General features: G+C 60.0%; 1 protein-coding gene across 1 annotated transcript in view; it reads right to left on the reverse strand.

Annotated features, from left to right (window-relative positions):
- Nucleotides 1-32: 32 nt before the first annotated feature.
- DNAH10 (dynein axonemal heavy chain 10) overlaps nucleotides 33-15152 on the reverse strand; it is a 66792-nt gene continuing 51672 nt past the window's right edge. The window contains exons 62-79 of the mRNA XM_036307367.1: nucleotides 14968-15115; nucleotides 13840-14119; nucleotides 13124-13353; nucleotides 12058-12331; nucleotides 10810-10914; nucleotides 10352-10506; nucleotides 9716-9870; nucleotides 9209-9392; nucleotides 6211-6411; nucleotides 5382-5591; nucleotides 5195-5290; nucleotides 4638-4815; nucleotides 4140-4271; nucleotides 3773-3984; nucleotides 3513-3680; nucleotides 1933-2113; nucleotides 1325-1470; nucleotides 33-892 (exon numbers count right to left, since the gene is read on the reverse strand). Of these exons, the coding sequence (XP_036163260.1) occupies nucleotides 746-892; nucleotides 1325-1470; nucleotides 1933-2113; nucleotides 3513-3680; nucleotides 3773-3984; nucleotides 4140-4271; nucleotides 4638-4815; nucleotides 5195-5290; nucleotides 5382-5591; nucleotides 6211-6411; nucleotides 9209-9392; nucleotides 9716-9870; nucleotides 10352-10506; nucleotides 10810-10914; nucleotides 12058-12331; nucleotides 13124-13353; nucleotides 13840-14119; nucleotides 14968-15115 (3202 nt within the window). The 3' untranslated portion in view covers nucleotides 33-745. The remainder of the gene's footprint in view (nucleotides 893-1324; nucleotides 1471-1932; nucleotides 2114-3512; nucleotides 3681-3772; nucleotides 3985-4139; nucleotides 4272-4637; nucleotides 4816-5194; nucleotides 5291-5381; nucleotides 5592-6210; nucleotides 6412-9208; nucleotides 9393-9715; nucleotides 9871-10351; nucleotides 10507-10809; nucleotides 10915-12057; nucleotides 12332-13123; nucleotides 13354-13839; nucleotides 14120-14967; nucleotides 15116-15152) is intronic.

The raw sequence follows: 15152 nt of genomic DNA on the forward strand, positions 1-15152 counted from the left end.
GCGGGGCCTCCCGTAACTGCTGTGTTCTCGCCCAGACAGCGGCCTCACCCAGGGACACGGCCCCGTGGGGGGTGCGGGGGGTTCACTTCTGAAAAGAGGAGTCCCTGTTGTCTCCCGCAGAAGGGTCTGGCAAAAGCGACTTTTAGGCTGAGGCTGGCCGCCCTGGTGCACCGAGTGCTCACCTGCCCCCCTCACAGTGAGGCCTCCTCACCTTGGCCAGCCGGCTGGGCCCCAGGCTGGCCCCACAGTGCCATCCTGGAGGTGGCCATTGTGCACCCAACCCACAGACCCAGGAGGGTGGTGGGGGCTCACGCAGGAATGAAACAGCGAGCTCACAGCATTGCACACGCGGGAGGCGGAGGGCTCCGGAAGGGGAGGAGCCGCTGGGGGGCCGTGGCCCAGGGAAGGGGCTCTGCCTGACGGGCCGCAGCCTGGCCGTCTGCCCCAGGAGGCGTCTCCGGAGATGCACACTAGGGTCCTCCCTGTGCCAGGGACACGCCAGGCCCTTTGGCTTAATCAAGTGTTTCCTCTGAGAAGGAAAAGAAACCCTCAACATCTTCACATGCTGTCCTTTAGAATTTACTTAACTCCTTAAAAAAGCTTCAAAAACAAAGCCGTGAGCTGAATGTTATGGGAAGAGAGGAAAATGGCTGATTTCAAGTGAAAGGAAACCCCCACTGCTGCCTCTCGAGAAGCCCCCAAACGAGAGTGGGCTGAGCGCCCCCCATGAGCCCCTCCCCCGGGGTCAGTCGGAGTTGAGGGTGAGGCACACGCCCTGCAGCACCCAGTGGGAGATGTGCCTCGTGGTGAAGAGGTCGGCCTCGAAGACCAGGCCCACGCCCATGGCGTTCCTCCTGGTGGAGGTGGTGTAGACGGGCGTCCGGAAGGTGTTCTGCAAAGGAGAGGCATGTGGGCTGGGGGGAGCCCATCACCGGGGGTGGGGGGCAGGGGGCCCTCCTGCGAGACGCATCTAAGCCAGCACGTGGCCGGGCTTTGAGGGCGGCCCTGCCCTAGCTTAGCCCCAGCTTAACGTGGACACACGTGTTTGGAGGAGACCTGGGCCGGCGAAGCAGGCGGCGGCTGCTCGCACCAGCTGGACTGACCCAGCACTGCCGCAGACTCTCCCGGGAGCCCGCAGTCCCTCCTGAGGCACCTGCCCCACCCAAGTCTGCGTGCACGCGTGTGCTCACGTGCATTTTCCTGGGCAGTGGCTCCACGCGGGTATCATGCCTCACGGGCTTCCCCTCCCAGGAAAGGGTAGGCTGCATGGCCTGTGCCTGCCGCCGGGGGTAGGGGGTGGGGTGGGGTGCGGGCGGCCGCTCACCTGCAGTTTGAGGCGGTGGGCCTCGATGGGGATGATCTTCAGGATGGGCAGGTCCACCACCAGCACCTTGGGCTTGCTCTTGACCAGACAGCCTCTCTCTAGGTCCCAGTCCGCGCCTTCCAGGTACAGTCCTGACACAAAGCACCCTAGGGAGCCAAGAAGGGACCGTTACGCAGAGGCACAGGCATGTGCGTCGCACAAACTGGGAGCGTGCCCGAGCCTTCACCACAAGTCTCCTCGGAGCTGAGGGAAACGCCCCTGACGCAGACACAGGGCCCGGAGGGAGACAGCGGTGTCAGCTGCACCGCAGGCCGGGGCCCGGGTCGGAGGCAGGCGACGCCCTCAGGGTTTGCAGGGAGGTCACTCGGCGACCCGTCCTCTGAAAGGTCTGACACTGACTGGGGAGTCCACTCCACACAGAAGGAAAGGTGAGCGCGTCCAGGTCTCCCCATCACCCAGGACTCGACAGAGACCCTGGCGGAGAAGCGATGTGCCCCAGGCGTGTCCCCCCACACGGCCCGGCCCGCTGCTCCTCCCTCAGAACCGGAGGCGGCACCGGGCAGGTGGCCTCTGTGGTCAGCCTCTGCGGGTCCATAGGGCTGCTGCACCTTGTCCTGCCCGCTCAGTCACTTCGTCTGCGTCCTGGAACTTGGTCACTTGGGTGAACAGGGTGGAGCGGTCCAGGGGCCAGCCGTTCCGCCGGCAGGTCGCCTGCACCAGGGCCGTGAGGTAGGATTCCGGGACGTGCAGCCCCGAGAGCCACATCACGTTGGGCTCGCTTTCCACGACCTGCAGAGCAGAGGGGCAGCTGCGTCAGACGTTGGTCAAAGCTGACGGCCCCTGCGCTCACGGAAAGACACCGTTCACGTTGGGGCCGGAAGATGGTGATAGGACCCTGGCAGCCCGTTCGGGAAAAGCAAGCTGCACCGCTGAATGCAGAGGAAGCAAAGATTCAGGAATCCTATATAATAAAGAGCTAGTATGCTAATTAGACCGAACAGCAGAGCGACCGTCCAGATAACCATCCAGACGACCGTCCAGACAACCTTCTGGGTGAAGCCGGGGCTGCGAGGGCCGGCGAGGCAGCCAGGCTGAGCCCCTTGCACGAATTCCGTGCCTTGGGCCTCTAGTAAAACAATAAGACCACAGAAGTGCAGGTCTTCTCCAGGGAATGTGTCATGCCTCAGAGTAAAGGACACAAACCGGGAGCCATGAGGACAAGACCGACCTATCTGACGCCACAAAAATGCAGAGCTGTCCTCTGGGAAGAAACACCACGAGCCAAAGTCTGAGGACACCCGGCAGTGAAGGGCCCGTTTCCTTGATGTGCTAAGAACTCTTACAAATCAACTTCCAAAGATGGAGAATTGGATAAAAGTGAAACCAAAATACAAAAAGACAATTCATAGTCCTGACTGCTGTGGCTCAGTGGATAGAGCCTGTGACCTGAAGGGTCCGGGTTCGATTCCTGGTCAGGGCACAGGCCCGGGTTGCAGGCTCAATCCCTAATGGGGGTGTGCAGGAGGCAGCCGATCCATGATTCTCTCTCATCATTGATGTTTCTCTCACTCTCTCCCTCTCCATTCCTCTCTGAAGTCAATAAAAAATATTTTTTAAAAAGGCAATTCACAGAAGAAGTACCACAAACTGTGAGATATACCCAGCCTCCCCCTAACCAAACGCACGCACATCCGGACAATCACGTCACCGTTTACCGACCGCGGACAAGACGTGCGAACATTCATGCCAGCACCGCGGAGAGCGCTCTTGGCCGCCTGCACCCTACCTCCCCTCCTCCGGGCAAGCGTCAGGGGTTACAGTGCACGCACTCGGGCCTCGTAGGCATGCGTGGGGAGCAGGCTCGAGTGAGCACCAGGACACGGGCCAGGCTGTCGCCTGTGCCGGCAAAGGGAAACCCTGGTGACCACCTGGATGTCCAGCACGGGGAGGCCCCGGGTGCCCGTACAGTGGGCACCCCCAGAGGAGTGAGGCGGGTCTAGAGGGACTTAGATGGATAGGTGCTGAGACAGACTCTCCAGGGAGTAGGCCGAGCTGTGCCAGCGCCTTCAAGGTCTTCAAACAGGAAAAGGAAGAGACACAGATGTGCGGGCAGAGCAGCGTCAGCCGCTGGCAGGGTCAGCACAGGGGCGGGTGGGGCGGGGTCCGCAGGGCACCAGTGCCCCCTCACCCAGGACGTGTACTGGCTGAAGCGCCGCAGGAAGTAGAGCATCCAGTTCCCGAGGGACTTCAGGGTGTCGGGGGCCAGCTTCCTCCAGATGTGAGGGATGTTCCCGATGAACAGCGACCTGGCCACGTCGTCCAGCTCGCTGCTCATGCCCACTTCCCCGGCCAGGGCCTGCGGTGGGATGGGGAGCGCAGGCGGCGGTCGGGCCAGCCCTGTGGGGCGGGGAGCCTGGCGCCCAGCCGCCTGCCCGGGGAGCAGCTCACCCTCTGCAGCTCGGCCAGGGAGCGGGACATGCGGACCAGCAGCTTGTTGAAGCGCTCCAGCTCCTGCAGCAACACCACCGACGTCGGGGTGATGCTCGCGCCCAGGTGCCTCCGGACCAGGTCCAAGTCGAAGACCTTGGGCATCTTGTTCTCTATGTCCTTGGCCACGTTGCCAATGTAATCCTCTCGGCTGATGCCGCTGCTCGATTCCCCTAAAGGCAGGATGCTTGTGAGGGAGAGCAAGGCCCCAGGCAAGGGGCGAGGGGCGAGGAAGTGGGCAAGGCGGCAGCATGGCGGAAACTCAAGGGACCAGAGGCAGAGCCCTGCCTCACCCCGGGCCCTGGGCGCGCCCCTCCGGGCGGACTACCTGTCTGAGGCTGCAGCTCCAGCAGGTGAGACCACAGGTCCCGGGCGGCCTGCGTGTAATACCCGATCTCGGCGTTGGGGTGGAGACCGAACACCTCAGGCGTGTTGGCCAGCGGCAGGGCCTCGATGGCTTCTACAGCACAGACAGCGAGGTCACCGCGTGCACCCTCCCTTTCGGACACGCCGACGAACGCCCGCTGCTCCGCGCACAGTTCCAAGTACAATTCTACCCAGTCCGCCCCGTCCAGCCCACCTCTGTTTGTTATGAAACGGCTGTGCCCTTCTCGGGGCCACCCCGTCCCTCCAGGCAGAATCCGCCACATCCGCCGTCATTCAGGCCAGGAAATCAGAACCAACGCCGTCAGCTCCGAGCCCCACACCCACCCGCCAAGGAGGCCCCCCACCCCCAGGCGAGGGACAGAAGAGACAGGAGAGCCAGCACCGCCGAGATGTGGGCTCCCTGAGAAAAGACCTGGAGACACTGCGTCTGGAAACCCACCCACGAAGCGCTCCTTGGGGTCGCCCGCGCCCGCGGGGATCTTGTAGTCCACCTCCTTGTTGTGGAAGAAGTGGAAGGGCTGGAAGGTGTCGAAGATGAAGTCCCCCAGGTACTCGTCCATGTAGATGGTCAGGATGCGGCGGTCGAAGCTGTCGATGGCCCGGCCTCCGTACATGACCTGCGGTCCCGGGAGTGAGAACCAGCCACTTTTGTATTAAAGAAACAGGCAAAACCAAACCGCAGAGGCAGCGGCGCTTCCGCCTGGAAAGGTGACACTGCCGTCTCTCCCACGACCCTGCACAGCCCTGCCCCCAGACGGAGCCGGCGCTGCGGCATGCCCGAGGCGAGGCGGGCACTGCCCACTCCCAGGGACAGCAGCCTCAGGCAGGGAGCGGAGCTGCGTGCGGCCGGGGCTCTCAGAGGACAGACCACTGGGAGTGAGCAGCGGGGTTCAGAGACCCAGGGCAGGAGGAGCAAGGCGAGTCCAGCTCCGCGATGGGTCAGGGCGCCAGGCCACAGCCCCACTCCCGCCCAGGAGGGTCCCCGAGGCCTCCTACCTCTCCAATCAGGTACTTGAGGCTGCCCCACGGGATCCGCGTGTCACGCTGCTGGAAGGCTTTGGTCAGGTACGTGTTCAGAATCTCCATGCACACCTGAGGGGGAGGGGGAGGGGGAGGCTCGCCAGCATGCTCCCGGGGACACGGGGAGGAGGGAGGACGTCCCGGGGAAGCAGGGGCCGCGCACCTGGAAGTCGGATTCGTTGAAGTCGTAGTACACGTTCCAGCCGATCTTGCCGAACTTCCTGCGCTCCTGCACCACGGCGTGGAAGAAGGCCAGCACGTACACCAGCGGCTTGAACGCGGGGTGCGGGCAGTGCTCCAGCATCTCGTTCGAGATCTTGAAGTACGTGGCCCTCATGTTGAGCTTCAGCCCGTTGGGCGGCTCCGTGACAACCTGGCAGAGGAGACGGAGGGTGACGGGCCCGCAGGCCTGCACGCAGCATGGGAGAGCGTGACGTGGAGGCGTCCTGGCTCCCCTCTCACTGCGTGGCCGGTGGGCCTCTCCCTGAGCAGCACCGTCTGTGTGAGGGGCCAGGAGCCCTGAGGAGCTGCAGGCTCTTCTCCGAGGCTCCGCCACATGCTCAGCAGACGCCCCGAGAAGGCCCTGCAGCCCCCTGACCGGGGCCTGGGATGGAAGGTGAGCGGAACCACGTTTCCCTCTTGCTGCCCCAGAGACAGACGCAGAGCCTGTGCAACTGTGCTCTGGAGAAGCAGTAAATGCGCATAAGCCACGCGGAGCTTCTGCACGGCCCCGAGGATGCGGGAGGTGGCCTGTCCCAGGGGCAGCCGTGCAGATGGACCCGGGCTTTGGGCACAAGTGGGAGAGGAGGCCTGGGGGCTGCACTGTGACGGGGCAGTGCTTCTCTGGGGAGGGAGGGAGGGAGGGAATTGGGAAGGGGTGTGTGGAAGGTCCCAATCACATCCGATGTTTGTTTATAATACACACACATGCACACACACACACGTGCGCACATGCACACACAGTGGGTCCGTGGTGTCTGCCGACGCCTGACCTTCAGGGACTTCTGCAGGATGCCGATGGGGAAGCCCTGAGTGGGATCGGTGGTGAGCCACAGGCGGAAGTCGGGGTGGGGCTTGGTGATCCGCTCCAGAGACTTCTCCAGGTCCTTCAGCCACTTGACCAGCAGGTGGCAGTTCTGCAGCATCAGCCATTGCCCGCGAGCCACCGCAGTCTCCAGTAGCTGCAGGGCCACCTGCCCGCGGGGAGGAAAGGCTGGTGCCCGAGCCCCGCCAGCCTGTGCTCTCCCAGGGCCCGCCCTAGCCCCCAGCACCAGAAGAGGCGGAACCCCATCTCTTAGGGTTCCTCCTGGACCCTGTGCCCTGGGCAGGTCCCCGCCCAGAGCCCCTTGGCCCAGGAGATCCCCCTGTCCCTGCTCCTGATGACTTATCAGCCCTGCCACGGGCAGTGACACTGTGACCTGCAGGGGAGCTGCAGGGGCGGAGGAGGGACTGTGCAAGGGCGTTGAAAAAAACAGCACGCACTGACCATAAGCTGGTCACCGCCAGGAGCACGCTGGGCCCAGGCCATACTGTCCTCACCCTCACCCTCACCCTGGCCTTAACTATAGCTCTAGCACTAACTGTAACCCTAATCCTAGCCCTGGCCATAGCCCTAACACTAATACTAACCATAGCCCTAGTCCTAACTCTAACAGTAGCCCTAACCCTAATCCTAACCATACGGTGAGCCCAAACTCTAACCGTACCATGAGCCCTAACTACAACCTTTGCCCTAACACTAACTCTAACTGAAGGCCGAGCCCTAACTCGAAACATAGCACTAACCCTAACTCTAACCGTAGCCCTAAACCTAATCCTAACTGTAGCCCTAACCCTAATCCTAACCATAGCCCTAATCCTAACACTAACACTAATCCTAACCGTAGCCCGAACCCTAACTCTAAATGTAACTCTAACCCTAATCCTAACCCTGCCCCAAGCCCTAACTCTAACCGTAGCTCTAACATTATCCTAACTGTAGCCCTAACCCGAACCCGAACCCTAACCGTAGCCCTAACCCTAACTGTAGCCCTAACCCTAATCCTAACTGTAGCCCGAACCCTAATCCGAACCGTAGCCTGAGCCCTACTCTAACCATAGCCCTAACCCTAATCCTAACCGTAGCCCTAAAACTAATCCTAACCATAGCGCTAACCCTAACTGTAGCCCTAACTCTAATCCTAACCGTAGCCCTAACCCTAATCATAACCGTAGTCAAGCCCTAACTCTAACTGTAGCCCTAATCCTAATCCTAACCATAGCCCAAGATCTAACTCTAACCCTATCCCTAACCCTAATCCTAACTGTAGCCCTAACCCTAATCCTAACTGTAGCCCTAACCCTAATCCTAACCATAGCCCAAGATCTAACTCTAACCCTATCCCTAACCCTAATCCTAACTGTAGCCCAAGCCCTAACTCTAACCGTAGACCGAGTCCTAACTCTAACCATAACCCGAGTCCTAACTCTAACGATAACCCTAACCCTAACTCTAATCGTAGCCCGAGACCTAATCCTAAACATACCCCGAGCCCTAATTCTAACCGTAGCCCTAACCCTAATCCTAACCATAGCCCGAGCCTTAATTCTAACCGTAACCCTAACCCGAATCCTAACCGTAGCCCTAACCCTAATCCTAACTGTAGCCCTAACCCTAATCCTAACCATAGCCCTAACCCTAATCCTAATTGTAGCCCAAACCCTAACCCTAACCGTAGCCCTAACCCTAATCCTAAATGTAGCCATAACCCTAATCATAACCGTAGTCAAACCCTAACTCTAAACGTAGCCCGAACCCTAACTCTAACCGTAGCCCTAACACTTATCCTAACTGTAGCCCAAGCCCTAACTATAAGCATAGCCCAAGTCCTAACTCTAACCATAGCCCTAACCCTAATCATAACTGTAGCCCTAACCCTAATCCTAACTGTAGCCTTAACCCTAACCGTAACCCTAACCCTAACTCTAACCGTAGCCCTAACATTATCCTAACTGTAGCCCTAACCCGAACCCTAACTGTAGCCCTACTCTAACCGTAGCCGTAACCATAATCATAACCGTAGCCCTAACCCTAATCCTAACTGTAGCCCTAACCCTAATCCTTACCATAGCCCTAACCCTAAGCCTAACCGTCGCCCAAGCCCTAATCCTAACCATAGCCCGAGTCCTAACTCTAACCGTAACCCTAACCCTAACTCTAACCGTAGCCCTAACCCTAATCCTAACCGTAGCCCTAACCCTAATCCTAACTGTAGTCCTAACCCTAACTCTAATCGTAGCCCTAACATTATCCTAACTGTAGCCCTAACCCGAATCCTAACCGTAGCCCTAACCCTAATCCTAACCATAGCCCTAACCCTAATCCTAACTGTAGCCCTAACCCTAACCCTAATCCTTACCATAGCCCTAACCCTAAGCCTAACCATAGCCCAAGCCCTAACTCTAACCATAGCCCGAGTCCTAACTCTAACCGTAACCCTAACCCTAACTCTAACTGTAGCCCTAACCCTAATCCTAACCGTAGCCTAAGCCCTAACCATAGCCCGAGTCCTAACTCTAACCATAACCCTAACCCTAACTCTAACTGTAGCCCTAACCCTAATCCTAACCGTAGCCCTAACCCTAATCCTAACTGTAGCCCTAACCCTAACTCTAATCGTAGCCCTAACATTATCCTAACTGTAGCCCTAACCCTAACTCTAATCGTAGCCCTAAATTTATCCTAACTGTAGCCCTAACCCTAATCCTAGCCGTAGCCCGAGCCCTAACTCTAACCGTAGCCCGAACCCTAATCCTAGTCGTAGCCCGAGCCCTAACTCTAACCGTAGCCCGAACCCTAATCCTAGTCGTAGCCCGAGCCCTAGCCCTGACACTGTTCAAGCACATGCTCCCCGCTCTGCAGGCCAGAAGTGGCGCGAGCTCATGTGGTGCGGCCAGGACATAACTCCTCCCTACCAGAGTTTGGGCCCGGCTCCCTCCAACCCCCGGTACCTTCTCCTGGCCTTGGCCCATGGCAAGGAACTTGAGGCGGTTTCCCCCAAAGCCAGTTTGCTCAGCCAACTTCATGAGGTCGCTGGCGGGATCGGAGCCAGGGCTCAGGATGAACACGATGGGCGAGTTCGGGGTGCTCTGCTCGAAGATGGCCTCGAAGCTGATCATCGGGGGCTGCACGTACCTAGGCAGGGCCGCCCCCAGAGTTAGGGGGCTCCTGTCTGACCAGCGCACTGTCCCCGTTCCACCACCTGGGACATCACCCCAGCTCTTGGTGCCGCCCGCCTCGTGTGAGGGCCCCGTGTCTGCACCCCACTCATGGCGGCTGTTTCCTTTTTAACAGTGCGTCTCACACACTGTGTTTCGCTAGCAGAGCGCAGTCGCGTGGCGATCGTTACGCTCAAAGACGGCGCTGTGAGCTTCTCCCGCAGCTGGCCCACCTCGGCCGCCGGAGGGTGCGGGAGGGGGCCCCACACAGAGGCCTCGCCAGCACCCGCTCGCACTTACTTCTCCCCCATGGTGACCGTCACGTAGTCGGTCACAGCGCGGTAGACCCGGTCCACGCGGAAGCAGCGCAGGATGAGCAGCTTCTGGAAGGGGGTGATGCTGCTGTCGTAGCCCAGGGGGAAGGGGGACTGCTCCAGCGCGTCCAGGTCATACCACTGGAAGGCAGAGGCCCCGTCACCTGGAGGCCCGGGAGGGTCGCCACGTGGGCAGCACACGGACCCGGCAGTGTGCGCAGCAGCGTGGCTCCCAACACGGGCTGGGAAGAACGTCCAGGCCTCCGCTCCTCCGAGCTGTCCTGTCCCTCCCCGAGCTGTGCCCTTCAGGGAGGGCAGGTCTGTGTCTGCGTCACCGCTGGTCCCAGTGCCCATCAAGGGCGGGCCGCAGAGCTGCTCAGTGGCATTGCTTGGATGCCTGATGGGTGGGTGGGTGGGGCGGGCCTAAGGACAGATGATGGATGGACGGACAGACGGACGGATGAGCCAGCATTCCACCCGGGGATCAGAGGGCTCCGATTAGATCTGAATGGGCCCCTCCAGGAGTATCTCCGTCCCCGCAGGTAAGTCTGGAGACTGGTGTGGGTGAAAGGAGGGAATGGGGTGGGGGACGGGGCAGCGGGGAAGGGAGTGGGGGGCTCACCTCCTGCCAGACAGCAGGGTACTTCTCTACATCATCAGGGAGATTCCCGAAGTCCTCTGAGAACAGCTCCGACAGCAGCATGATGTCCTCCCAGCCCTGGTCAGGCAGCCACGCACAGGGCTTCTTCCGCTTGCTCTTCTCCAGGGAGATGTTTCCTAATCCCCACGGGAGCTGAGTCAGCCGCTGCCGCCGCCGCCACCTGCCCTGGGACCTCCCTCGCGGGGGGCAGCCCCCTGGGAAGAGGGGGCGCCGGCTCCCTGTGCCGCCCGTCAGGGCAGCTTCAGGCAGAGAAGGGCTGCTCCTGTCAGACCAGCAACATTTCTGAGGCTGGAAAGGTCAACATGGAACCGAAACAGTCCCAACACGCGCGGCCAGAAGCGGCTCCAGGGCGGCGGGGGGCCAGCTGTGTGGACGCACGGTCCGCGTGCGCATGCGCGAGTGGTCGAGGCCCACGGTACCTTTCAGGAAGAACTCGAGCTCCTCCTGGGGGACCCTCCCCTCCGCCTGCTCTATCTTGATCGTCATGTTGAAAGAGAAGAGTAACTTGTGCCTCTCAAACAGCCCTGAAGAACAAGATGGACACCAACTTTAAAGTGGTTTCCAAACATACCCACCCTGTGTTCTAGCAGCACCACTCACCACAGCTAAGACCTGGGAACAGCCTAGTGCCCAGCACAGGTGAGGGGTTAGAAAACGGTGGTCCATCTACCATGGAACACTGCGCTGCTGTAAAAAGAAGGAACTCTTACCACTTGCAACAGCATGGCTGGACCTGGAGAGCATTGTGCTGAGGGAAATGAGCCAATCAGAGAAAGATAAATATCACATGAGCTCACTCATATGTGGGATATAATGACCAGCATAAACTGATGAACAAAAATAGATCCAGAGACAGAGAAGCATCAAACAGACCATCCAACCTCAGAAGGAGGGCTGTTGGAGATCAACCAAAGGACTTGTAGCTGCATCTGAGCATAACCCATGGACACAGACAGGGGGGTGGAGCGGGGAAGGGCATGTGCTGGGGGTGAGAGCGGCTGGGGAGAGGCCAATTGGGGGAAAGGAGACGTAAGTAATACTTTCAACAATAAGGAATTTAAATACATTTTAAAATTCATTTCTAAAATCGAGTTTCTGACACACAGCGTGCTTCCACGTGACAAAGCCCCAGACGGGGAGGCTGCACTGAGCCCTCCCTGCATGGGAAGTCCATGACCGAGTACAGGAGACACGGGCTCAATTGCATGTGACGCCACGTGTGTGATTGTTCTACTACAGCCTGTGGAAGCAGGCGGGGCCGGGGAGCTGCTGCCGGCGGGCTGGGCTCTGCGGTGGAGGAAGTACATCCCTCACAGCCTCTACTAAGGAGGATGCTACACCCCAGGTTCTTTTCTTAACAGAAGAAATGCGTTCCTGGGAGAAAGTGTCCAAGTCAGTCTGTGATCTGAACGGTGCTTGGCCCGTGTTAGAGGGTGGGCTGCCTACCCGAGCCCTCTAGGAACCCGCAATCACCCGCAACCCTTTTCCTGCCTCACGCCACGGGCTGACTCTGTCCCTCCCGCACCCATGGACAGAGCAGCCCTGAGCCAGGACCTCCACAGGTGCTGCGTCCGGTGGCCCCCCCCATCACCGGAAGTCGGGGCAGGACGAGGACCCCGGCCAGCGGCATGCCCGGCACGGCTGGCCTGGCCTGAGAGGGCGCTCACCTGTGCAGCCGTAGTTGTAGATGTTGAAGGTCAGCGTGTCCATGATGTTCCTGAGCCGCTTCATGAGGATGGAGTCAGGCAGCGACTTCTTCAGCGACAGCCCGAAGACGTCGAGGAAGGCGCTCAGGGAGTACTGGTACATGGTGGTCACCAGCGCCATCTCCGACAGCACGAAGAACAGGATGGCGCCCCGCCGCGCCGCTGGCCGGTAGCCGTCCCGCAGCCGGTCGATGTCCAGGGCCGTCTTCTCCGCCAGCTTGAGCTTCTCCGACACCTGCAGGAAAGGTGCAGGTTGCCAAGGAGACGGGACACTCGCACCCCTAACCAAGGGGATGTAAACAGTAGGCAGAGGGCGGGAGTGGGAGAGGCACAAGAGAAAAAACAAAAAATGACCCGTGGGACGCTCCCAGGGCCCAACAGGCGACTGCCGCGGCGAGAGGTGGTGGACACCCGCGGCTCAACCCCACAGCACCTCTCCTGACAGCCCCACATTTCACCTGGAGACGCGCAGCACCCCCATCTCCTTCCACACGGGGCTGCACCCCAACTCCAGGACCCACCACGCCACGCAACACTCCCTGGGCCATGGATGGTCGCTGGGCGTGGGATTTAATGACTCTCAGGGCCTTCGTGATGGGGACAGGGACAGAGTCCCACGTCCCCCAGGGACTTGACCTGAGCGGACACGAGCCAGACCTATGAGACCACGGGGAGCTTGGCTCCCAGGAAGGCAGAGAACAAAGCCAACCGCCGAAGGCCCAGCCCAGAAACAGGAAGGTGAGTCTGGGTGACAGGCTTGGCGTCCTGGATCCAGCCCTGCCTGAAGCTGGCACAGACCTGCCTGCTTTGTAAGCTAATAAACGCCTCCCAAGGGCCTGGGGAGACCTTTCGGACACCCTTCCCCACAGCGCCCCACACAGGGGGGCCATTTCTCATCAGGCAAACCCTCAGGAGACTCAAAGCCGCGTCCATGAGCACAGGTTGACATCCTCCCGCCCAAAGCCCCCGATCCCAAGGCCCAGGCCCTGAGCGCAGCAAGACGCGGTGCGCTCCCCGAGCGGCGGACCTCGGTGGCCTTGGACTTGGTCTCCTCCAGCGTCTGCACCAGCTCCACGTTGTCCAGCATGTTGCCCGTGGAGGTCGCCAGCTCCCGCAGCAGCGAGTCTTCCAGGTCCTTCAGCAGGTTCTTGTTCTCGCTCGTCTCCTGGATGAGGTGCTCCCGCTGCTCCTCCAGCTCGTGCCTCTCGAAGGCCACCAGCACGCTCAGCAGCTGGTCCTCCAGGCCTTTCAGAGTGACTGGGGGGACACGGGCGGCCTCACTGCTCTGTCCCCCAACAAGCGTGCAGGAGGCTGGCGATCAGTGACTCTCTCATCCTTGAATTTCTCTCTCTCTCCCTCTCCCTTCCTCTCTGAAATCAATAATAATATACCTATTTTTAAAAGACGTCGCCCTGACCAGTTTAGCTCAGTGGATAGAGCGTTGGCCTGGAACTGAAAGGTCCCAGGTTCGATTCCGGTCAGGGGCATGTACCTTGGTTGCGGACACATCCCCAGTAGGAGGTGTGCAGAGGGCGGCTGATGGATGTTTCTCTCTCATCGATGTTTCTAGCTCTCTGTCCCTCTCCCTTCCTCTCTGTGAAAAATCAATAAAATATATATTTAAAAAAAAGACGTGACTAAGAGCCTGATGGGGTCACTGAATGAAATGCAGGCCGTGAAGGCCTTGTCTCGGATGGCGGTCTCCCTGGCACCACCTGCATGCCCGGCGGCCCTGGCCCTTACCGGTGTAATTGATGACCATGGCTTTCCCGAACACGGACGGCGTGTACCGAGGGTTGGCCAGCTTGGTGGTGAGGTAGAGCCGGAAGTTGGAGTCGTAGTCCACTTCCTTGTCGCCCAGGATGATGAACTGCCGGCCCTGGGAGAACTTGATGTTTTTCTCCAGGACGTTGTCGATCACGGGGTCGATGTACTCGTCCACGTCGTGGAAGAGGAAGGGCGTGCCGTACTTGATGGACATCTCCAGCAGCTTGAGGAAGTCGGGGTCGTTGAAGGAGGCGACCTGGAGGGCGGGAGGCAGTGCCGAGGGTCAGCCCTGGCCTCACACGTGGGGGTGGCCTTGGAATCCAAGCAGGTACATTCCGGGAGCAAGGACCAGGAACCACAAGGAAAAGGTCAAACTCAACGTCAGGGGTTTGCTGACGATTTCAGCGAAGTGACCGGGCCAATCAGTACGAACACATGACCATAAGACCCAGACCCCTGCAGCCGGTGCCCGAGCCGCACTCGTCACCATCGCCAACGAGTGGAGACAAGCCCCTCGTGCCTCGTGGCGGGCGGGTGAACGGGGTGCGGGCACACAGCGGATGCTGCGCGGCACCAACAGGAAGCAGAGGCCCCGCCACAGCGCGGGGAACATGGTGCTGAGTGAGAGGCCGGGCACAAGGCCAGCGACCCTGTGACCCCTTCACAGGGAGACGCAGGGATGGGGGATCCGCAGGACAGGAAGTCTGTGAGTGGCCGCCAGAGGCTGGGGTGGAAGAACTGGGGGAGGGTGACGATGCTCAAGGACACAGCATTCCTTTGGGGGCGACAGAAATGGACTCTGCTGGTGGTTACACCACTCGGTGAAGACATAACCCCCCGGACGTCTGTCTGAAGCGAGGAACTGCAGCCCCCAAAGCAAAGCGATGGGACCCTCAGGGCCAGGCCGTGCTGTCGGGGAACGAAGATGAGCAGAGCACAACCTCTGCCCTCAGCTGCTCACAGCCTCCGGGCAACGCGCAGATCAGAGCAGAGTAACAGCCGGGCTTCGCCCCCTTCCTGACTCCACACGGGGCTCAAGGCTGGGCATTTCGCTGGGCACTGCTGGGGGCCAGGGAAGGCCAGGGAGGGGCATGGGGGCCGTACCCGCAGGTTGTTTTTCTCCTCTTTTCTCTTGATCCAGTTGAGGGCCTGCTGCTGGGGGTCAATGCAGAGGGGGAAGCGGCTGGCCCGGGTGGTGAGGATGCCGTTCTGGACGGAGAGCTCATCGGGGGGCAGGCCCTGGGAGCCCCACCTGGAAGGGACAGCGGCAGGGAAATCCATTTCTCTTG

Source organism: Myotis myotis, unplaced genomic scaffold (assembly GCF_014108235.1).
Source record: "Myotis myotis isolate mMyoMyo1 unplaced genomic scaffold, mMyoMyo1.p scaffold_m19_p_47, whole genome shotgun sequence".
Lineage (NCBI taxonomy): Eukaryota > Metazoa > Chordata > Mammalia > Chiroptera > Vespertilionidae > Myotis > Myotis myotis.